Source organism: Eumetopias jubatus, unplaced genomic scaffold, assembly GCF_037043125.1.
Source record: "Eumetopias jubatus isolate StellerSeaLion01/CBP00866 unplaced genomic scaffold, mEumJub1_p1.0 scaffold_7, whole genome shotgun sequence".
Classification (NCBI taxonomy): Eukaryota; Metazoa; Chordata; class Mammalia; order Carnivora; family Otariidae; genus Eumetopias; species Eumetopias jubatus.
In genome coordinates this window covers 117,671,314-117,695,392 of record NW_028274813.1, presented here as the reverse complement: position 1 = coordinate 117,695,392, position 24,079 = coordinate 117,671,314, and the positions used below count along the sequence as shown (strand labels likewise).

The following is a 24,079-nucleotide window of genomic DNA, read 5'->3' as shown; positions in this document are numbered from 1 at the left end:
CCCCCCGCCCCGCATGGCATTGCGAACCCGTGGGCCTTGCAGAGCGCACCCTGAGCACAGGATTCCTTAGCGAGGATCCCTGTCTGGACGCTTTCTCAGGCTTGGCACCACTCACGTCTCAACGTGTGTTTGACTTGGTTCAGGCTGCGGCTTTCTCTGCTCTGTTGGATCGCGCCAATGATCCGCCCTAGTAATGAATTCCAGAACTGACTGAGACGTGTCTGAGGTCACAGGCTACGTATTTGGGGTGCAGGGCTAGCGCGAGCCGCCTTTCACAGCGGCCTCCCCTCAACGCCGTCCTGCGCTGTGCGGGCTCCAGGGCGCGGAGGGTCACACCCGTGGCTCATGGTCCCGTGGGTTCAATACCCACGACTCCCTGGCCTGCCTGCTCAACTGACAAGAAAAATCAGGTACTTGCTGGCAATTCTGTTAAATGGTTTAATATTCAGATCACAGTACAAACAGGCAACAGCGGTTTTATTAAGCTTCAGGTCAGTCGGCAAGTGTGAGGTGCCCAGCGCCCAGGGCTGGCACGGCGGGGTGGGCAGCAGCCATGGGTCCAGAGGAGGTCGGCCTGACCATGGGCTCTCCTGCAGCGCGCCAAGTAACTCCGGCCATCCCTCTCCACCCTCCCCCACGTGAGCCAGCAGCCTGCCCTTTACTTCCAGGGGGAGAGCTGATCTCATTTGTCACCTGAACAAAAAGCAATGCTTAAAAGTAAAACTATTCACATGTGAAGCTTCTGGAATCGTCAGCGGCTGCTGGTGATAGACCCGGTAAATGTGGACACCAGTGCCATGGCCAGACACGGAGACCTCACAGCCTTGCTGGGCATCCGTGCGCCCAGACCGAGGAGGACCTGGAGCCCAGGATGACCCTCCAAAAGGCCTACCGTCTTCAGCAGAAACTGGGAGGATGGCCCCTGATTATTTCTTCTGCTCTTGGTAAAAGGAGTCGATGATGTCTTTGTACTTCTCCAGAACCGTGAGCCGTTTCACCTTCATCGTCGGACCTGAAGGAGCGATTGGAAAGAGGGAGTGAGGCCTGGCTGCTGAGAAGCCCGGGAAGGTGTGTGCTGAGGATCGCGAAAGACCAGGAGGCATCGCCTTCCTTATCCTGCACCCATTTCTGATCCTCCGCGTATTTTCTGTTCTGTCCTTCTGGTGAATCGATGACTCACACACTCAAACCCACAGAACTACAGTTTCTGTCTCAGGCTCTCGGATCCTTCCGGGGCAGGCGAGCCACCTTGCCAGGAGCACGCAGGCAGCCTCAGGACAAGGCTCTGGCCAACATGCGCGTGGTGAGCAGGTGACGGCCATCCGACTGACGTTCTGACTGTGACCTCACGAGACCCCAGGCCAGAACCACCCAGCTAAGCTGCCTTGGATTTCCAACCCACAGAAGTCAAGATAATAAATGCTTATTGTGTCAAGCTGCTAAATTTGGGGGTAATTTGTTACACAACAGTAGCTAATGGGTGAGCGGCCTGTGACCACGCACACGACGTGGAGCGTTATGCTTTGCTTGCCCGAGCAGCTGGGGGCAGACCGGGTGTGCCACCTTGTCTGACGCGGTCTCTGGGAGAGGTCTTTCCCAAATTCCTGTTCTTGGCCTTGGTTCTTCCCTGTAAAGCATGGCCGCAAGGGCTCTGATTCACCTTGGGGGCAGCTCGAGGCCATTTTGCGCTAACACACTTGGCTGCGTAACTGGAGACTTCCAAGTCACCTCTGGAAGCTGGTCAGAGAAGACACCTGCCTTCACTCTCCTAGCACCAGCCAACCAGACATGCTCCATTCTGCAGGTAGCTCAGTGCCCTGCTTCAGCCTCATGGGCCAGAGGCCATTCCAGAAGCCATTCCTGCCTCCCCTGGCCGCGAACACCCCACATGCTTCAGCCAAGAGTGACTTCCTCCGCCCAGCTGGGGCTGCACCAGTGGCCTTTCCTGGCTTTGTGGACCACGGTCCAGAAGGGCTTCATTCCTTTACCTGCACGTGAGCTGAGCCCCTAGAGCCAGGGGACTCCAGCCCAAACACTAACAGGGCTTTAGGGTCTGCCTCCTGGTCCTGCTGTGATTTCAGGGGAAAATGGCCCCCCAGTCAAAGCAAAGTTAAAGGTTCTACGTTCAAATTAATAGGCTCCAGCACACATTTAGTGCATGCGTCTGGCTTTCCCCGGGCGCAAGCCTGCACACCGGGCAACTGTGTCCTCCCGCCAGAAGGAGGGGGCTCTCCGTGGCTTTGTGCTTGCCTTGGGCTTCCTCCCAGGCTCGGCCATGGCCTCTGCCCTCCCACACGGCCCCCTGAATAGTGAGAACAAACAAGCAAGAAAAAACACCCTACCCAACTCTCCACCCGAAATGGAGAAGTCCCTCTGGAGAATGGCCCACTTCTGGATGTGGTAGGGCCGGGCAGCTGCGTTCCTGTTGACACTCTGGATCCCCTGCTCAATGGCCTGATACACGGCCTCATCCTTGGTGCCCACAATCTCAGACACGGTGGTGGCTTTGCTGCCCACTCTCTGGCAGAAGGCCACAGCTGGTTCAGTTAGGCTGTCCGTCGGCTCGGAGGTGTCTGGGTCCAGCACACACTGAAAAGCCAGAGGTCAGACCAGGCCCAGGCCTCACCCCACAAGACACAAGCCCTGGTCTTGGAGGATGTGGGTCACCATAAGCTCTGTTCAGAGACGGCCTGTGGTGGAAGGGCACCTAGCAGGACCTCAGCCAATAAAACCATGGGCTAGAACAGGGACCCTTCCAGCCCCGTCCAGCAGCCTGGGCTCAGAGCATCTGAGCGGGGGAGTGAGGGCTGCAACCCTGGGGAGCCAGGCTGAGCTGGACCATAATGGGTCATCACAGCAGCATGTGACCAATTGTGTTTCCTGCCCCGTTGCAGGTAGCCGACAGGCTATCCCAGAATAAAGTCTTGAGATGTAGATGTGTCCTGGCCGAGCATGGCTTCTGCTTGGGCCAGACCCACAGACCACCCACCCGCCTAGAGCCAGAACCCCTGACACACCTTCAAGGTGAGCAGCATGGACAGGAACTTCCTCTGGTCCCCGATCAGCATGGCATTGCTGACGATGGGCAGCTCCATCTTCACGGCCTCCTCGATGGGCACAGGGGGGACGTTCTCTCCACCAGCTGTGATGATTAATTCTGGGGAGGCAGGGCCAGGCCCCCGGCACAGGTTTTAATCCAGGTGAATGGGCTGGACCAGGACCCAAACCTCGGCCCCAGCCCCTGGAGGCAGGAGCGTCAGGCAGCACTGTGGATACTTGGGGGTGGCGGGGGCAGTGCCACGCCCTCGGAAGCACCTCACACCTGCTGGGGACACGCCTGCTGGGGTGGGACACCTGCTGGGGACACACCTGCTGGGGGACGGTGGCAGTTCCTGGAGCACAAATGCTCACTCAGGGCTCCCACTCCTTTGCTCATCCTCCCAAGACTTTGCCTGCTCAGACTTCTCATCCATCGCCCCCAGACACGCTGCCATCGTCCTGCAGTTGAACTGCCACCAGCCGGCAGGCGCCTGGCACTCACCATGGGCCAGGTGCTGTGCTAAGTCCTACGTGTGCAGTGATTTACTGAACACTCACCACCGGCCTATGAAGAAGCCCATTGTACAGATGGGGCCTGAGGCACGGGGAGGTTAGGTGGCTTGTCTGAGGTGGAGGAGCCTGGGGGAGCGCAGCACAGCACAGCCCCAGAGCTCCTGCTACGAGCTTCTCACCTCGCATACGCCTTCCCAACGCGCCCCCCGTCTCCCCTAACACACCGCGTGTTCTCCTCAGGAAGCCCTCTCCCCTCCAGGGACGCTGGCTCTCCCTTCTCGGAGCTGCTCTCACAGCGTCCACCCCTCATCCACCGCCTCGCTCATTCAGGGGTCTACTGAGCGCATCTGTGCAAGACCAGCTGGGGGCACTTAGCCCTCTGGCCTCCTCCCTGGAAGGTGGTATGCTGCCAAACAGATGGTTATAAGTGGACATTTACTCAATACACCTGACTGCTTTCGCGAGCTTGTGGCCCCCCAGTTCTAGTTCAACAAAGACGAGCTGGTCCCCTTGTGTGCAGGTCCCGTGTGGACGTCGAGACAGACCCTGGCTGCAGGGAGGCTCGTGGCCCAGCTGCATGTTGCGCATGAACTGGGTCCAATGGGCAGAGGGCCCACGTGCACGGCAGGTAAGACAGGGAGGCAGAGGCGGGAGGGGTGGGGCCCCTCTAGTGCTGAGGGGCGGCCCGGGTGGGTGGCAGCCTCTGAGCGGTTGGCGCTCAGAGTTTTAGGGCACTGGTGAGCGGGGTGAAGAGTGGTTACCAAGGCGAGGGCTGGCCAGGGAGGAAGCGTCCAGACTGGGGTCTGTTGGGGGCAGCAGGGGTGGAGGGGGGGGGGACCACGCCCAGGCAGAGCCCAGTGGCTGTCACCAGCCCTGCCTTCCTCCTTCTGGGGCTTTCCCTGGCCCCCTCCCCCTTTCCCCCTCCTACCAGCGTCTTTCACGAGTTAGTACACATAGAAGCCCTCAGCAAACTGGGCACAGAAAGGACCACCTGCCAAAAATCCGCAGGAAACACACTCAGAGATCAAATGTCGAAAGCGTTCCCCAGAGATCAGGAACCGTACACAGAAGACCACTGTCCCCATGTCTGTTCACCGCTGCTCTGAAGGTCCTACCAGTGCAAGAGGCAAGAGAAACACCCAGAAGGAATGGAAAGAAGGAACGAAACTGTCGGCATCTGGAGACGGTCGGATGGTGTGCACAGAAAGTTGGAGAGAAACCTACAAACCCCAGCTCCTAGCGAGTTCTCCGGGTCACGTGATGCATCAGGAGCTGCCGGCGAGTCTTCCGGGCTATGACATCTGTCTTTGCTCCGGGCCATTTGACTACCTGGAGGTTTGTTTGTCTTTAATGTAGTAGAATTTCACTGAGTCCCTCTTCTTGGCTCCTGTAGATCTTCCACATTCCAACAGGATAACGGATTTCTGTTTCCCTCCAGCAGCGGTGAGGGCCCCCTTCTTTATGGGGAACATTCTGTCTTCTCTGTTGCTATATCGTGCACAGACTAGTTTCTTCTGCGATGCCTTCTAAATGCGCTGGCACAAGCCACAGATTCCCTATGGCGACGTCCTGATCTGTTTGCGAGCCGCTGCTGTGAATGATGCCACCCTGCTCTGTCTGACAGGCCGGGTGCGACCGCGGGCACCGAGCCTGCCCCTTCTTCCGAGGCGTGGGGTCTGGCTTTCCCAGGACTGGGGCCGGCTTCTGGCTTGGGAGACTCCCGTTTCATTAAGGAAGGAGCTACTGTTTCTGTTTTTATCCATGAATGAGGATATTAAATTTTTTTAAATGCTTTTGCAATAGATGTGGAGATGATCATAAATATTTTAAAGCTCTATTAATGGGATTAATTACATTATATATCCCTAGGTTTCCAGAATAATCCCACTTAGTCATGATGGGTTACGTTTTAATGTGCTGGCATAGACTAGTATTGCTAGTCTTTTTGCTAGTATTTTTTTTTCTAGTATTTCTTTTAGGATTTTAGTATATATATTCATAAAAGTCATTGGTCTACGGTTTTCTTTTTTCTTTTTTTAAAAAGATTTTATTTATTTATTTGACAGAGACACAGCGAGAGCAGGAACACAAGCAGGGGGAGCGGGAGAGGGAGAAGCAGGCTTCCTGCCGAGCAGGAGCCCGATGTGGGGCTCGATCCCAGGACCCTGGGATCATGACCTGAGCCGAAGGCAGACGCCTAATGACTGAGCCACCCAGGCGCCCCTGGTCTACGGTTTTCTTTTTAAATACAATCTTTTTCAGATTTCGTATCAATGTTATACTCACCTCACTAAAAATTTGGAAGTTTTCCTTCTTTTCTATGCTCAAAATCAGGTGAGGTATCATTGGAATTTCTCAGTGAATCTCCTGGTCCAGCGTGTTGTGCGTATGTGGTGGGGGGACGGTCATGTGTTCCCCGGGAATCAGTCTCTTTAAGTTTACTGTCTTTTCTGAAGTAGTTACATTCGCCCAGAAAATGATCTAACTCACGTTTCTCAGTATATCTGCACAGCGTTGGGCAACTTATACCATGTTTATGGATTGGATGACTCAATATTGTAAAGAGACACATTCTCACCAAATTAATCCTTAGATCCAATGAAATCAAAATCAAAATCTTGGCAAGTTTTTGGAGGCCACTGGCATGATTCTAGCCAAGGTTGTCTTAAAGATGAAGACCAAGGCCGTAGGCCTCACATAGCCATATTACAGGCCGTATCACAGAGATACTCGGGTACAAGGACAGGCAGTTGAGCCGCCTCCCACACAGTCCCCTGGTGGGTAATGCCCTGCGGGGAGGTGGTCTCCTTGGCAGTGAGGCTGGGTCGGTGGATACTTATCTGGAGAAAAGCCACCTGGGCCTGGACCTCTAACCATACTATTTTAAAGATTTTATTTACTTATTTGACAGAGAGAGAGAGAGAGAGAGAGGGAACACAAGCAGGGGGAGTGGCAGAGGGAGAGGGAGAAGGAGGCTTCCCGCTGAGCAGGGAGCCCGATGCGGGGCTTGATACCAGGACCCTGGGACCATGACCTGAGCCGAAGGCAAGCACTTCACCAGCTGAGCTCCCTAGGCGCCACCCGACCATACTGTTTTAAAGGACGTCCAGTTGGGTTGATGTTTCCCCATTACTACCCCACCCCTTCAGCATGCAGGCCTCACCCGCCATCACCAAGCCGGGCCCTAGGCGGCGCTCTCCGCCCGCCCGTGCAGCAGGAGGGTGCGTGCAGGGATCTCGCAGACCCCAGCAGTGTGCCGGTGGGCGCCAGGAGGGTCGCCAGGACTGTTGCCCTGCTCTTCCCAAGGCTCAGGCCAGGCCTGCCCAGACTCCACCCTGAGACCAGCCCTCTGTGGCCAGCAGAGCCCGGGCTGGATGACACCCCTGCCTGCAAGATTTCCAGAGTTGTTCGCCCACTCACTGAGCTGTTTCCCTTGGGAAACGGGTGGGGACTTCGCCCCATGGATGTGTTTGGGTTTACACCTTCTTGCGCAAAGTAAGCAAAACACTTTTTCCACTTTTTCCGTGCAAGTCCGTCCCCCCTGGGAGGGCCACATTCCTCATGGGAAATTTCTCTGAAGTCTCCTGCTTTAAATTTTATATCCAGTCTGTGTTCTCCATACCATGCCCATGTTTGCACGTAAAAATGCATGATATTTATGCCCCAGAATCTTCTGGAAAGACTTGCCTGGTTTCTCTAGAGAGTCTGAATCCCAGCTCCACCATTTACTAGCCGGGCGACCTTCCCGGCTAGTAAACTGATGGCATTTTACTTTCGACTCTCTGCTGTGGGGCAGACACTACCCTTCCTTCCTCCCTTCCTCCCTTCCTCCCTTCCTCCCTTCCTTCCTTCCTTCCTTCCTTCCTTCCTTCCTACCCCTCTCCCTCCCGGTCCTGGGCCCGGACCTCTAACCATACTATTTTAAAGATTTTATTTACTTATTTGACAGAAAGAGAGAGAGAGAGGGAACACAAGCAGGGGGAGTGGGAGAGGGGGAAGCAGGCTTCCCGCGGAGCAGGGAGCCCAGTGGAAGGAAGGGAGGGGGAAGGAAGGAAGGGAGGTGAGGGGGAAGGGGGGAGTGGGGAAGGAAGGGGGGAAAGGGGAAAGGAGAGGAGGAAGGGGGAAGGACTAGCCGGCTAGTCGGAAGTAAAATGCTGTCAGTCCAAGTGCACAAACTCGATACGGGCTCAGGACTCGGGGCACAAACGGCAGCAGCTCGTCCCCCCAACACACATGCCCGTGGCCAGAAGCCAGCCAGCGGCACTCACCTTTGAGGCGCCCGGTGATGTAGAGGAAGCCGTCCGTGTCCAGACGCCCCATGTCCCCCGTGTGCAGCCAGCCCTCGGCGTCGATGGCCTCTCGCGTCTTGTCCTCCATGTTCAGGTAGCCCATGAAGATGGTGCGGCCCCACAGACAGATCTCCCCGATGCCCTCGGCATCCTCGTTCACCAGCTTCGCCAGGCAGCCTGGCACCACCTTGCCGGAGCTGGGGGCGGCCCGAGGGGGCCCGTCAGGCCTCAGCCTGGGGGCAGGCCCTACCCAGGAGCCCCCAGGGCTCCAACCTCCCACACTTCACCTCCCAGCTTGTATATTTTAATAGAGACTTGGAGTGAGAGGTTTTAAGGAGAAGGGAGGGAGGAAGGAGGAAGGAAGAAGGAAGGAAGGAAGGGAGGAAGGAAGTGGGGAAGAGGGGGAAGGAAGGAGGGAAGGGAGGGCACATCAACCTCAGTGAGGGGCCAGCAGGAGGGGTGTCATTAAGCCTGACAGGGGATCGCTCCAATCCCCCCAGAGCTGACTGCCCTGCCTGCCCATGGGAGCGCTGGCCCTGTCCTCCCAACTCCCCCTCTACCCCACGGCCCCTGGCCGTGTGGCCCCGGGCGTCAGATGCGGGGACAGCCTCCGACACACCGACACACCGTGCCCTACGGGAGGGAGGGGTCGGAGGGAGGAACCCGTTCGGAGGGCCCGGCACTGTAAGGGTTTCCCACCTCAGGCCCCGGTGACCACGGCAGAGACCACGGGCCCGGGACAGGCCGGAAGTGTTGGCACTGGGGACCCACACATAGGTGGCCCCAGGGTGCCAGCCAGGGCGGGCGGGCGGGCCTGCATGTACCTGTAGAGCCGGTAGTTGCAGGGGCCGGACATGAAGTGGGGGCCCGAGGTCTCGCTGAGGCCGTAGCCTGCGTACAAGGGAATGTTGAGGCCCAGGAAGAAGTGCTGCGTCTCAGCGGTCATGGGGGCAGCCCCGTAGAAGCTCTTCTGACACTTGGCAAAGCCCAGCGCCTGGCGGACCTTGGCGAGCACTAGGTAATCTGCCAGTCTGGCCGCGAAGGGCTTCAGGTCGCTGCGGGGGGAGGAGGAATGGTCCACGGAGGAACCCACACGCGCTCACAGGAGCAAGGTGGGTATTCGGCGGGTGCACGCTGGCTGGCCGTTGTGAGCGAGCACGCACGCGCGGGTGTGTGTGCACTGGTGTGCACTACGTCCCGAGCCCGGAGGCCAAGCAGGCTGGGTGTGTACAGGCGCGGGGACTTGAAGTATGTCTGCTTGGACGCGCGGGGCCAACGGGCGTGACCCCATCTGAAGCCCACAAATGAGTCGTGCACGGATATTCACTCCCCGTGTCCATGCACACGAGGCCGTGTTTGCAGACATGCATACGCATCTCACGGGACATGATACCATTTCCCAGACTTGCTAGTGAGGGAGAACATTCCTACCGTGGAACAGGCCAGGTTTATGCCCTGGCCCCTCCCCCAGCACTGTGCACTATGTGGGAATTTGAAAAGCAGTCCGCAGGCTCTGTGGGCACTCGGAGGCTGGAAAGCCCGGAAGAGGGCTGGTCACTGTGGCCCCTTCCCTGGCCCCCTGCTGCGTCAGGACACCCCTCAGGAGCCTGTGAGGAGCTCGGGGGAGGGGAACGCCACCCAGCGGGAGCGAGTCAGTCCTGCCAGTCAGAACCCAGAGGTGGGGTGACCATCTCCTGTGGGGTCTGGAAGAGGTCTCCAGCCCAGCACCTGATGGGGCCTCTGCACGGGGGTCCCCAGGACAAGCCCAGCCCAGCAGATCCTCAGGTGCATGCTGGTCTTATGCCCCAGCCCTGCTGGCCACCCCCCACCCCGGTCTCCTGTCCCCTGGCCTTCCATACCTGCCTGGGCAGGTGAGGTTCTGCTCCAAGGTCACCGACATGGCCCAGAGCAGCATCTTGCGCCGGATGAAGCCAGACTGAGCCGCCACCGCCTGGATCTGCTCCATGAACTTCTCCCACACTCGAGGCACCCCCATGTGGGACGTGGGCTCCACCTCCCGCAGCGTGTTCACCAGGCTCCCCTGTCCAGCACCAGAGAGGAAGGCCTGCCGGCTCAGTGCCAGGAGGCCCCCCACGCCAGAGTCAGGTGCACACACCCCACAGGCATCCTGCACAGGTGCACACACCTGCACACAACGTGTCCCAGGCTGTCGGCCGCCACTGGGCGGCCATCCCTGCTGCTCATGTGGCCAGATGCTTCAAGGCTCCTCAGTCCCCTCCCAGCTCTGGGGGCGGCCGCTCTTTCCTCTCTAACCCGAACATGACCATCCCCCTTAAGCAGTGACCAGTATAGGAACGGACGAGGGACGATCTGGGCCAGGAGGTGCAGGTGGGGGAGGTGTGCCAGGGGGCATCTGGGAGAGCTCTCCTCATGCTTAAAATACGTTTCCAAAGAATGGGGGGTAGTTGATGAGACTGGGAAGCGGGGCGGTGTGTGGCCTTCCTCTGAGGACCACCTATCCTGGACGGCATGTGGACCCCTCTCCTCTACATACCATCGTCAGCCGCCTCTCGGTTGGTCATGTGGGCCATGCTGACTGTGGGGGAAGAGTGCTGACCCGTAAATGCACGGGGGGCCCACCCACTCACACGCAGGCTCACGGGTGCACACTCAGGTGGGTGTGCGGCACACGAGCTCAGAGGCCCGCTCAGGCGGAGGAGGACTGACCTTTAGGGCGTCAGGCTCGGCGAAGCAGACCTGGGCCCCCCACTGGATGCCCGTCCACAAGTCGTAGATCTGAGCGGCGATGTGGCTGAGGGGCAGGTAGCTGACCACCACCTCCTGCTGGACTTCCGCGGGCTGGATGTTGCCGGCCTGGCTGCCGTACCGTGCTGTCCACGTGATCTGGAGGACAAGCGCATGGGCCCCAGCGGTGTCTCCCAGCCAGCCCTGGAAGTGCTCACCCCGGGGGCTCAGGCGCCCTCTTCAGGGCCTCCTCCCACCCAGGGCGTCCCTGCGGGGAATTCGCAGAACAGGCCTCCCCTCCCCATCCCCTTCACTGGACTCGGTCTGGACCACAGACCCAAAAGCCGTCCTACATGTCCTGACTCCCCCCACCCCCCGGGCTGAGGGGCCAGAAGAGTGTCCCCAGGGGCTGCTAGGGCAGGTCCAGTGCCCAGATCCACCTGCAGCCAAGCCCACCCATCTGGGCTCCATCCTACATTGTCTTGACTTAGCATCACGCCCTTGGGGCTCCCAGTGGTGCCGGAGGTGTAGACCAGCACGCAGCACTGGTTAGGCTGCTGGGTGTTGATGATGGAGTCCAGGGCCTCCTCGGGCAGCTCATCCCCCAGCTCCATGAGCTCCTCCATCTGCAGCGGGTGGGTGAGCGCGGGCGCTCCGTCAGCAGGGCGGCCGCACTGGCCCCCTGCCCCCCATGCCCCTCCACACGTACCGTGTACACACTGGCCATCTTCTCTGGAGGTGCTTCTCCATATATCACTACAGCCTTCAGATGGGGCAGGTCTTTCCAGGTCTGTGTTGGTGGGAAAAGTAATGGGGTTTCATTGAAGAAAAGTTACCTGCTGAGAAGAGCCTCCTCACCAGCTGCTGGCCTGCCTGTCAGGCACTTTGGTCACTGGGTTTCCAGGCTCTGACCTTTGACACCTGTCCCTCTTCATGCACGGCTGTCCCCTCATGGGGAAACCAAGCGTCCCAGGGCCCGGTTGAATGAAGTATGGCTTATCCTACGACTTTGCAGAAGAGAGGGGGACGGAGGGGGGAGGGGGCAGAAGGGGGGAGGGGGACAGACAGGGGAGGGGGAACAGAATTCAGTCTCTTGCTGAGTGGAGGTGACAGAGCATAGAGTTCAGGAAAGCCGTGATGGCTAGAGTCTGTAGGACTGGACACTAGTGAGGAGAAACTAGGAAGAGAAAGTTCTAGAACTCTCTCGTCAGGTGCCCGGTGCTCCGGAGTCTTTGGCTGAGTACCAGGGTGCACGGCAGCCACTGGGGCAGGAGGACAGAGCTCATAAGGGGCCGGAACCGTCTGTATGTCCGTCAGCCAGCATGCAGGGGCCCCTGGAGGCGTTCAGCAGAGACCCAGAGAGGTCAGATCTGAGCACTGGCGCTAAACCTTGTGAACCTGCCCTGAAAGGCCAAACACAGGCCTCAAAGTTCAGAGAGAGAGAGAAAATGGGAAGGACATGGCCCGTGGGAGAATACCAAGATGCCTAACATAGATGTAACTGGAATCCCAGGAAATATTTTTTTAAAAATTGAAAAGAAGTCTGAGAAATTTCCAAATTTGATTATAAATCCACCAATTCAAGACTTGCAATGAACCCCAAGCAGGATAAACACAAAGAAAAACCACACCAAGGCACAACATAACAAACTGCCAAACACCAATGATGAAGAAAAAAATCTTAAAAGCAGCCAGAGAAGAAAAAGGAACACTTGTGCACTGATGGTGGGAATGCCAGCTGGTGCCGCCACTCCGGGGATGGGGGAGACAGGTGATGGGCATGAAGGAGAGCACTTGTCGTGATGAGCACCGGGTGATGCACAGAAGTGCTGAATCACTGAATTGTACACCTGAGGTTAATATTGCCGAAAACTGAAACAATGTATCAACTACACAGCAACCAAAATAAAAACGTAAGAAGTCAAAAAATAAAAATAAATAAACGCAGCCAGAGAAACAAGATACCCTATATACATGGAGAGGAACAAAGACACAAAATAATAGACTTCTCATCAGAAACTACATAAAGTTGAAAACACTGGAATGGAATCTTTAAAAGGCTGAAAGAAAAAAAAATCCTATCAACCCAAAAGAAAATATCTTTTGAAAAAAAGAAAATAAACACATTTTCAGATGTGTATTATAAGAAATGTTGAAGAAAATCCTTAAGGCAGGAAGATGATGCCAGAAGCAGACTTGTGTCTATGGAAAGGAATGGCAACGGGTGGGTAAATATGAGAGACATTTTCCCTCTTTTAAAATGCCTTTGAATGATACTCGACCATTTAAAACAATGTAGTGTAGGGTTTGTAACCTGGATGGAGGCAGAATGGAGGCGGGGAGGAGGCAGGATGTTGGTGGGGACCCTGCGTCACAGGTGAAGTAGCAGAACCCTGTGACCGTGCACAGCACACAGCTGTGAGTCATGCGATGGTAAAGCAGACCACGCTAAGTTAAAAATGCAAACGGTAAACCCGAGAGCAAACACTAACATAATAACTAACAAGCCACCGGAGATAAAATGGAATACCCGAAGACCAACTGACTTGGGGTCTAAGTGTCTTTTAATTCAGAGCAAAGCCCCACCTTGCTTCCCTCTAGGACAGGGCAGCCTTACCAGGGAAATGTTAGAAATACAGATCCTCGGGCCCCACCCCAGGCCTCCTGCAATCTGACACTGAGGGGTGTGGGGCCCGGCACCTCATGTGGAACACACCTGGGGGGTGCTTCCAACACGGGACTGAGGGTGAGAACCTTTGCCATGAACTCGCTGCAGAAACTAGGTCAGCCGTCCTGAGCAGTGTCCCACATTCCAGACTTACCCGCCCATCTCCTCCCGCTGTTGCTCAACTTTTGTACTTGCTGTTGGATGGAAAGGCTTGATGCATTTCCGATGAAACCCTGCCTGGCACGAGCAGCCCGCAGGTGGCATTCGTCCCGGCACCGGCCCATGGGACGCGGGGCCTGTCCAGACCGTTTCCTGCCTCGCCCCTGGCGGGGGCTCCCTCAACACCCCCTCCCACAGTGGCTGCCCTCTGGGGCCTGTCATGCCTTCCGTTTGAGCGCCGACATGGCCCTCCGTGCCCCCATGCTACCTTCTGTTGCTGCTGACCCACGAGGCCCCCTCATTGACTCTCTCAATTGGTTCTTGCGGTTCCCCTGTATGAACCCAGCATGAAAAGTGCCCCAGCGTCCCTCCCCTATTGCCACTTTTACAGGGGACGGGACGGAACTGAGTCAGCCATCCTGCACCTCTCTGGCCCTCACTTTCCTTGTCTGTAAAATGGGCTTACAAGACCGTTTCTCAGGGCCGCTGTGCTGTACGCACCCGAACACGGTAACCGCCGCCTCCCTGAGACCCCCGCCCCCCAGGTCTGTTTCTTTGTGTGTGAAATGCGGACGGGGGTGGATGAACTGCCTTTCAGACCTCCTAAGTTTTAATAACAACGCCTTTCTTTCTTCCCATGTTAAAGTTCTTGACTTTAACAATATAATTTAAAAGCGCTTATATGGTACTGCTATGGGTTGAATTGTGTCCCCCAAAAAGATATGTTGAAGTCTTAACCCCCCAGTACCTTAGAATGGGCTCCTCTTTGGAAATAGGGTCCTTACAGAGGGAATCAGGTTTAAATGATTTGACCTACCATGGCTGCTGTCCTCACGGAAAGGGACTTGGACACAGAGAGGCACATGGGGGAGCCTGGGCCGCGTGAATGGGGAGGTGCTGCGTCCAGAACACCCGCCTTCGCAAACCGAAGCAGGGGGCCCACAGCTTCACTGCGGGAGCTATTTCAAAACACACTCTGATCTGGGGTCGGCTTCCAGTGACTCTGCCTCAGGGGTCTGGCGGCAGCCCCGGCCGGCCCAGGATTCTGATGGGAGCCAATGGCCAACCAAGCTGGCTTCTTTCTTTAGGCTTGAGGGGGTGACCTCTTCACTGGAGATGGAGGGGGGCCCCTGGTCCAGCCGCCCCTCTGGGCATCCAGACCCCACTGCCCACCCTCAGGGACACTTCCAGAACGAGAGCCGAGCCTCCAAGTCAATCCCACAGGCCTCGGGGATGCAAGGAGCCCCTGAGGACCGCGCCGGGGGCAGGTAGTGGGTACGGCTGGGGCTCGGGGCAGTCCCCGGGCTGCCACACCCTGGCCGTGGTTCACGTGGGATGCAGCCAATCAAGGGAGGGGTCTTAAGTGAATCCCCCCTCTGCAGAGGAGATCCGGCTGGCTCAAGGGGTGATTTCGCTGTCTTTAGAAGACTTTGTAAGACTTGCAGCCCCTGCCCTGTGGCAGCCCCCTACCCCACCCCTGATCCTGCACTGAAGGTCAGGCTTGAGTGCTCAAGGTGTCCAGGCCCTGGGCCACCCTCACGGCACACAGCCCTGCCACCGGCAGAGGACCCCAGTGTCCACAGGAGGCAGTGGGCCAGCTGGTGGCCCTAGCCCAATGCTGTCACCCCATCCTGGGCTTCCTGGTGCTCAGGGTCCGGAGCTGGCCAGCGGGAAGGTACCCATTGCCCTGCCTTGTTCTATGTGTATCTGTGTGTCATGGGGTTGCCGTGGAGGATGAGGGGGACCCCGGAAGGGAGGATGGGAAACTCCTTTGTAAGCTGGAGGTCCACAAGGACACCTGGCCTCTGGCCCCCGTGCCCACCTCCCCTTTGCCCCGAACCTTCAGGATCTTTTCCAGTTGCTTCTGTGTGTCAACCACAATGACGTTGGCACGGCTGTCATGGGCGATGTGCTGGCAGGCCTCGGGGGAGCTGGTGGTGTAGATGCCAGTGACAATGCCGCTGCAGGAGCCCGGGGAGGTTCGTGTCTGAACTGGTGCCGAGGGCCTCTCCCTCCGCCCAGCCCGCAGCCCTGCCCGGGGGGCCGCCACGCCCGGACAGGCAGGGTTCCCCTGCCAGCTCAGTACTGCTGCCCAGGCAGGGGGCAGAGGGGTCCCGAGAGGGCCCCCAGGGAGGAGATGGGGTCTGGGGTGGGCATGGGGGCCTCTGAAAAAGGGAACAGCCCTCCTTCCCCTCTCTGCCCCCCTCCGACCCACCGGAGACTGTGCCCCACCCCCAGCCACTCACCCTGCAAATATCGTGCCCACCGCCGAGAAGAACCACTCCGGGGAGTTGAAGCCGAGGATGGCCACGCTGTGCGCCGGCTCCAGGCCGAGCTCCAGGACCAAGGCCGACAGGCCAGGTCAGTGGGCACGGAAGGGGGCCTCCCATTCCCAGCCAGGCCCCCTTCCAGACTGCGGGGACCACCTTCCCAGGGCACCCAATGGGAGAATGCCCTGGGGCCCTTGCTGCCCCTCCCGGCACCTTCCCAGGGAGTCAGGCCCTCCGCCCAGCCCAGCAGGCAGCCCAGCCTGACTCGAGTGTGATCATGAATGAAAACCAGGTGTTGAGTGGCTGGCACGTGGGGAGGCCAGCACGTCCCAGCGGGCCAATACACGGGAATGGTTTTACAGTTATTCCTTCTAAAGGCTCGCCAGGTTGGGGGTCAGGGAGGAGGCCTACAAGGGTCCAGAGCTGGAAGGCAGGTCTGGGGAGGGAAAGGCTGCATCTCAAGGGGCCCCTCACCTTCAGGAAGCCCTTGGCGGCTTTTCGGGCCAGCAGGTAGTACTGGGAGTAGGAGATGTGCTCCCATGTGCCCTGGCGCTTGAAGCCGATAGCACGGAGGTCCCCATACTTGTCCAGGGTCTCGGAGAACATCTGGTGCACAGTGTAGGGAGGCTGTGGGCAGGTGGGGTGGATGCGTGTGCGCACGCGTCCGTCTGCCCGCGTTGTCCACAGCTTCTCCTCTGCGGCGGGGGGAGACCACAGCTGGGGTCATGCTGGCCCAGGGCCCCCCGCCCCCACCCCCTGAGGCCCTGGTCCTCCCGGGGGGCAGAACTCCCAGGCCGCCGGTCCCAACAGTGCTTCGGGGGCTGGGCCATGGGTGGTGGCAGATCGGAACCGGGGCAGCTGGGAGGCTGCCTGGAAGAGGAGGTCTGACAGCCCTGAGGATAGGCAAGGCTTAGGGAGACCGTAAAGACACTGAGGGCCTAGACCTTTCCCTGTCTTCGTGCCAGTGGAACCTGCCCCTCGAGGCTGGGTGGTCAGTGGTGTTCGGGCTGCCTCAGAAGAGCGGGGCCATCAGAACTCAACGTGCTTCGGGTTTCCCACCCCTCCTCTGCCCCTGAGAATCAGGGACAGACCCAACTGGATGGAAGTTCAAAGCCGCAGAAAGAACAGCCCTCCCGACGGGGGACCAGAGCCCAGTGGCTCGGAGTAGCCCAAGTAGGGTCCCAGCCACAGGGTCAGCCTTCACTCCTTCTCGTCAGGTGCTGGCGCTGTGCAGAATCCCTCCCGCAGGGACCCAGTCTGCTCCACAGGGGGTGGTGCCTCGGTTTGCAGATGGGGCAGCGCAGCTCAGGGAGGCCCGGGCATCTCCCCAAGGTCACAGAGCCGGCCCCGTGAGTGGTAGGTGGGAACAGATGGGCCGTTTCGTGCGCGAGACTTTGGGCACACCGTGCAACCTCTGAGTCTGTGTCCTCAGAGCAAAGGTGAGGATCTGGACCTCAGGGATGACGGGGGCGGGGGCAAAGGAAATGGTGTACATGAAGGACCCTGACACCTAGCTGGTACACAATAAATGTGCATTTCCAATTTCCCAAGTTCTCCAAATTCCAGGAGGCTTGGATGGTAGGTCTAGACCCTTTTGTCCACGGGGCCTCCTTTCCCTGGGCCAGGGCTGTCCTGCGGAGCGGACGACCCTCTGGAGGAAGGGGGCTGCCCTGCCACCGGCTGGCTGGACCGCATGGGTGGCCCCAGCCACGGATGGCACCAACCTCAAAACCATCCCGTGGGATGACCTCGTCCCTCCCCTCCAGACACTCCAGACACTCTTGGGTTGCACATGGACCCTGAAGTTGACAGAAGACCCCGGGCTGGGACAGGAGAGCTGGTTCCTAGCTTCCAAGGAGGCCACGGAATTTGCCACAGAAAGACGTGGATATGAATGCCATCAGCATCATTTGTAATGGTCAGACATGGAAACCACCAAACGCCCGTCCGCCGGTGACCAGAGTCAAGCCTGGCACCCCACCCCCACCCCACCCCGAACACAAGTCCACCCCAAAGCGGCAGACATGGCTGCTATGGGCGCAGCACGGTGCGTCTCAGACTGTGTTCCCAGAAAGAAGCCAGAGGATGCCCCATGTATGGGAACTGTCCAGAGAAGGCGGGTTAGTGGTTGCCCGGTGGTGGGAGTCACCACAAATGGACGCCAGGGATCTTTCTGAGGTGATGGAAATGTTCTACAATCAGATTGCAGCGATGTTGGTACAACCGTGAAAATTCGCTAATCAAAAAAATGATTTTTTTCAGTGGAAAATTATCACATTAAAGTGGGTAAATTTGAGGCCATGCAATTATACCTCAATACAAGTTCTCTAATACCTGGGCAGCTGGAGGCCCTCTTCCCTTCCCTGGTCCCTAAACCAGAAAAGGTGGATTCTCCCTGTGGGCAGGTCCCTCGGGGGCATGAGAGGAGAGGGAGAAGCAGATTCCACACTAAGCGCAGAGCCAGATGCAGGGCTCGATCCCAGGACCCTGAGATCAGGACCTGAGCCAAAACCAAGAGTCAGACACTCAACCTACTGAGCCCCCCAGGCACCCCAGGCCCTGTTACTATTGTATGAATCAAGGGCAGCAAACCCAAAATGCCCAGAGGGGCCAGGTGTCAGCATCACAAAAAATAATGTGTAAAGAGGGGTGCGTGGGTGGCTCAGTTGGTTAAGTGTCTGCCTGCAGCTCGGATCACGATCCCTGGGTCCTCAGGTCGAGTCCCGTGTGGGGCTCCTTGCTCGGCAAGGAGTCTGCTTCTCCCTCTGCTTGCGTTCTCTCTCGTAAATGAGTAAATCAGATCTTTAAAAAACTAATGTGTAACGATAAATAATACACGAGTGAAGCGCTCCAGGGTCTGCGTGGGAATCACGGGACCAGAGTCTGCATTCGCACAAAGAGTCAGCCTCCTTCTCACCGTCCCGGAAACACAGGGCTCTGGGAAACCTCCTTCTGTTTCTCTCTTCTCGATAAAGAACAGTGCTCACGAAGGAGAGCTACAGTCCAAGGGCACGGTAACTGTCCCGAGCCCCGCCCCCGCGTCGGGGGCGGGGGGCACAGGGCATGGTGGGGATGCTGGGCACAGCTCATCGGCAGGGGCAAGCTGGTGCCCTGCAGGAATGAGAACAAAGGGTTACCTGACATCTTGGGTGTCTGTGTGCAATCACCCCATATTTCAATGTTGGCTCACACTTTAAAAAAACATTATGCAGGGACGCCTGGGTGGCTCAGTCGGTTAGGCAGCTGCCTTCGGCCCGGGTCATGATCCCAGGGTCCTGGGATCGAGTCCCACATCGGGCTCCTTGCTCAGCAGGGAGCCTGCTTCTCCCTCTCTCTCTCTCTGCTTGTGCTCTCTCTGTCAAATAAATAAAATCTTAAAAAAAAAACCACATTATGCAGACCAAGTCAAACATAGCTGTCAAAAATCACCCATCCTTAATTCTGTGACCTCAGGGAGTCTCTGGCCGTGCAGGTGGGCGGGCGGGGGGCGAGCGCCGGTCCCAGTCACTTCCCCAGCCACGCACACTCCGACGGCTCCCAGCTTTTGGCCCTTGTTCCAAGCTTTCCAAAGGATAGATTTCTAGAAGTGGGTTCATTGAATCAGAAGGAAAAAGCATATGACCTTTGGATGGATATATCAGACAGAGTTCCTTCGTCTAACTTCTGCTCTCCTGCTAATGGTGTGGTCCCGCCTGGCGGTGCCCGCGCTCTGCGCACAGGACAGAGGGGACCAGAAAAAGAAGGGATGTTGGTGGGCCTGTGAGCCTGGCTCCACTTAGCCCGGCTGACCTGCCCAGGGAGGAGAGCCAGCCTGGGGGATGGGCGCCTTACGGCGGGGCTTGCAGCCCCGGGCTCCAGCCGGCCCTTCTCCGCACCGGCTCCAACAGCCAAGCTGAGGCAGCTGGGCCCCCGAGCCCCCAGACCGGCCAGAGGAAAGGCTTTGGTGGGCATGGGGTCTGCTCGCCGTCCCGGAGGCCCAGTCACTACCCTGCCCATGCAGTGCTGCCGTGGTCATGGCTTGCCGAGTGCCCGCTGTGCCGCAGGTGGGCGGCACGTACCTTATTCCCAGCCTCCGAGGCAGCACAGCTGACCCTCTGAGAAACGGGGAGGCGAGTCACCTGCGCGGCTGGGGGCAGAGCTGGATTCCCACCCACAGGCTAACGCCCAGGCCCCCGCGGAACCCAGTGCCCGTGTCTCCTTCTGGAAAGGACTGTCCTGCCTCCTGCCCAAGGCCTGGAGGGGAGCTCAGGAGCGGTGACATTGGGCAGCGGCCACCACTGCCTTTCCCACATTCCAGGGCTCCCGGAGAGACCTTTCGGAACCCAGATCTGACCTTGACCCCAGGGTGCTGTGCACACTGTGGCCTCTGAGGAAGACCCTCTGTGACCTCAGCACCAGCCTGAGCGGCTCTTGGTGCCCCCTGCCCCCACTCCGTGCCTTGGCCCACGCTGTGTCTCTGACTGGGACTTGCTCCCCGCCACACAGCTCTCCCGCGCTTCCGGTCCCAAGTACCACCCCTCCCTGGACACTGGAGCCGGCCTTGCTGAGGATCAAGCCTCTCCCACAGCTGGAGGCTCTTGTAAGCAGTGTGACTACTTCCTGGGGCCTGAGTGCAGAAGCCCAGCCCGGAGCGGAGGTCAGGGGGCCTTCAGGGAAAAAGGAGCTAGCTTCTGTCCTAACCCTGTCCCAGGGTCCCTGTGTGTCTAGGGGACCCAGGCCTTCTGCTCTTCCTCCCCCCGCTCACCAGCATGGCCCGACGGTGATGCAGGTCACCTTCTTGCCCAAGTGCTGAGACAGGCTGGCCCACTGAGTGGGTGCCTGCCTACATAGCCACGCGAACCTCTGTTCTGTGTGCCTGGGAGCCCGGCTCAGTGTCCTTCTGCCCGAGGCTGCCACAGCTCAGGGGTCTCGGCCTTTGGTGCCAGCTGCCGAGCACCCTCGGGCTTGGGGACTGGACAAAGGGAAGACAGATGAATCTCCAAGCCTGGGGGACCTCATGCTTCCCTTTGTCTCTCAGGTCCATGTAGGCCCACCTTTGGGCCTTTGCTCATGCCACTCCCTCTCCCGACCTCATCTCTGTCTGAAGAGGAGATAAATCTCTGGACAATGAGTGAGAAACCCCGTTTTTCACTATCAGCAAGGTGGGCAGAGCCGTTGGAAGGGCTGGCTGGCCCACAAAGTGCTTGGACCCCGGGCCCGCCCCTGGGCTGCAGGAATGGGCTGAATCTCACGCCCTGGACCAGGCACACAGGGTCACCGCGCCTGGGGAGCTTCTCTCTGCAGCATCGGAGCAGGCCTTGCAGAGAATGGGTGGCAGAGGCCGCGGCCCGCTGGGGTGGGGAGCCTGGAGAAGTGGGTGGTGGGCTGAGTGTGCCCAAGGGTGGCTGCCACCGCACAGGGAGCCACGGGAGTCCATTACTTCCCATCTCCTAGGCCACGCCGAGCTTCGCTTCGTCCCCGCCTGGCCTGTCGTCGTGATGACCTCCCTGGCCGGAGCCATCTGACCTCATCGGCCCACCCGCCTCCTGCCCGGGGTCTCTCCCAACGTGAAGAAGCGCGAAACAGCAAAGATGTCACCAGCCCAGCCAATGCCGCTCACAACCAGCCGGGAGCGTGAGTCAGTACGAGCTTCCTGGGGGCAATCAGCCAACTGTACCAAAGGGCTTTGAAAAGGAGTCCTGTTGGAGCCGCAGCCACACTGGCAGGAAGAGCCCGTGGGAACGGAGCAGAGGTCCGGACACTGGGAGCCCGGAGGCCCATCTCTCCATGGCTCTGTTTCTATGAGCAAGGTCACTGGAAATGACCCAGTGTCCCCAAGAGGGGACTGGTAAATGCTTCAGGGGGAGCCACACTGTGGATGCTAAGTGGTCATGAAAATAAAGTCTTAAAGAGTTTAATGACAAGGAAATGCCTGCAGGAGGACATCGGGTGGAGCGTGGTGTCAGCTCACTGGCAGAGCGGAAACCATTTGCATCTCGGATCCCAGCACAGCGGGCGCGCCCGAAACCCTCCTTCCTTCTCTCCGGACAGACTCTGAGCCCGTGGAACCACTGCACTTGGCTAAGCCTGTGGTGCCCGTCGGGATACGGACGGATTAGCGGAGAAGTGGTCGGGAATTCCCACATGCGGCACATCGGTGGCGTGAGGGGCCTTCCCTATGAGGGGCAGGGATGGCCAAGGTCACAGCAGGTCAGAGGCAACAGTGGGGCCAGGCCTCAGTCAGTCCTGGCAGCCGAATGGGGTGTAGGCGTGAGGGTCCACCGTCCATTCCCTTGGGGATGGGGTTGGGGGAGGAGCCTGGCCCTCCACCAGACCCAAGCAGTGGGGAGGGCCCATGAGCTGGGGGTGCCCGTCGGCCTGCCGCTCCGAGGGTGGCTCCCGGGGTGGCGGCAGAGACTTAGAAATTGGGACGGGTTGCCAGCCCTTTAAAGTGTCCCCGACCCCCACCTTGATGTTCAACAGGGACGCAGATCCGCTGTGCCCAACCAAGCTCAAGGCTCCAGTAGCAGCCGAGAACACAGCCAGGACCCAGCCGAGGTCCCTGTCACCCAGGAAGGCACCCACACCCAACCCAGCTAGCAGTCCGCGGCCAACCGCCAGCCCCCAGAACACACGAGACCATGCCAGCTCAGGGCCCTCCTCGCCTTCTCTCGCTCACGTGGCCACCGGTCTTGGCCTGACCCTGGGCTGGGTCTTATCAATCACCTACCTATTATGCTGGGGGTGGCCCGGCAGGCTGGGAGCTGCTGTCCTTGGGGCTCTGGGATCAAGGCTTCTGAACAGCAGAGGAAATCACTCTCAATTGGCTGGGAAGGAGGAAAAACAGGGGCGAGGGCGGGTGGCGGGGAAGGAGAAGCCCGGGGGTGGTTACTGCTGCCGTGGGAATGGCCAAGAACGAGCCTATTGTACAGCTGGAGGGATGCACGGGCCTGCGGTGGCGGAGGCTCTCAGGCCTGGGACACATCTGCCTCCGAGATGCTCCTGCCAGCGCCGGACGCCGAAGCCCCCGCTGCCGAGGCCAGCCTGGACAGGCGCCAGGACGCTCCCTCTGCACACAGGGACCCTTTGCTGCGGCCCTTGGACACTGCTCAGACCTGTGCCAGGTACTCGTGGGGATATTTAAGGGGAAGAGGCCATGGTGGCCTCAGAACAGGACTCGAGATAAGGATAAGGCCTGCCTGGGACAGAACAGTTTGTCCAGACCTTGTACAGAATGTACCAGAATGTGACTTTGGCTCCACTGTGTCTGAGGTGGGAGAGACCCCCTCCACCTGCTGGCCACTCACCAGCCTTCTTGCCCGAGGGTTAGGAGCTCTGGGTTGTGGCCACTCAGCAGAGAAAACCTGGGCAGACCCCTGTCCTCCCTGGGCCTCAGTTTCCCCATCTGAATCACAATCGGGAGGGAGGGACAAGATGATCTCTGTTGGGCCCCCCTGGGGTCACTGTTTTAGCTTTTATGTTCTACCCCCCAGAATTCCACTTGTCCAGGCCTGGACCATGGCAGTGGGGGCGCTGAGATGGGCATTGCCCGCCCTGTGGTGGGCGTGCGCAGGAAACACACATGGACCCCGGAGCCCGTCTCCTCCTGCCCCACAGAGCTCTGCTTCCCTTTGCCGGCACCCCCTTCAGGGCCACTCCTGGGGCCGGTCCCCAGGTGCCCAAGGTGGTTTTCATGTCATTTTGGGCATGAGCCCGGCCTCCGGGCCTCTCCCTTGTACACACACCCTATCAGCACCCCGGGGATAGACATGAGCAACTCTGGGCCTGGACAAGTGTGTACTCAGCCACCGCTCACAAGCCCGGGGCAGCAGCTCTTTCTTCCCACGGGCCCTGTCCCGGGGCTTTAATAAAACCACCATTTTGCCCCAAAGACATCTCAAGAGTTCTTTCTTGGCCGTGGGCTCCAGATCCCACCAACCTCCCCTATGTTCCAAAACTACATCGGACACGAGCCACTCTGGGCCCAGGGAAGCCTCTAATACACACTTGTAACTTAACAGAACTGGGCATTTGATTAGAAAAAGTTTGTACAAGGATCCCCACGGTTTTTGGCTGGTGAGGCTAGGGTTCCCACTCGCTCCCATTTCTCAGGTGAGGAGCTGCCTACATGAATTTCCCCTGTACTCGGGGTGAGGTCTGTCCTACCTCCCCACGCCCACCCCCACCGGAGGCTGAAGCGACAGTGGGGACCTCTGTCTCCCGCTGACCCCGCCCTGCTCCCCAGCCTCAGGCTGTGAGCTCCCCGGGACAAGGCTGTATCTGTCTCCTTCCAGCCAAAGAGCAGCCGTGCCTTTGAGGCATTTGGGAAGGGTGGGCCCCGTGCAGCCCTTGACCCAACCGCGGGCCTCATGGGGCTAGAAACCCCCGCGTCAGAGCTCCCTGGTGGGTGTAGGAGTCTGCTAGGAAGAGTGGGCGTGGGGGGCAGGCCCTGGCCA

General features: G+C 58.7%; 1 protein-coding gene across 1 annotated transcript in view; it reads right to left on the bottom strand.

Moving 5' to 3' along the window:
• Positions 1–926: 926 nt before the first annotated feature.
• Positions 927–24,079, bottom strand: part of ACSBG1 (acyl-CoA synthetase bubblegum family member 1) — a 55,538-nt gene continuing 32,385 nt past the window's right edge. Inside the window, exons 15-26 of the mRNA XM_088025188.1 lie at positions 16,119–16,339; positions 15,621–15,709; positions 15,215–15,335; positions 11,257–11,337; positions 11,024–11,173; positions 10,530–10,706; positions 9,701–9,882; positions 8,666–8,896; positions 7,821–8,038; positions 3,018–3,157; positions 2,343–2,589; positions 927–1,012 (exon numbers count right to left, since the gene is read on the bottom strand). Coding sequence (XP_087881314.1) covers positions 927–1,012; positions 2,343–2,589; positions 3,018–3,157; positions 7,821–8,038; positions 8,666–8,896; positions 9,701–9,882; positions 10,530–10,706; positions 11,024–11,173; positions 11,257–11,337; positions 15,215–15,335; positions 15,621–15,709; positions 16,119–16,339 — 1,943 coding nt within the window. The remainder of the gene's footprint in view (positions 1,013–2,342; positions 2,590–3,017; positions 3,158–7,820; positions 8,039–8,665; positions 8,897–9,700; positions 9,883–10,529; positions 10,707–11,023; positions 11,174–11,256; positions 11,338–15,214; positions 15,336–15,620; positions 15,710–16,118; positions 16,340–24,079) is intronic.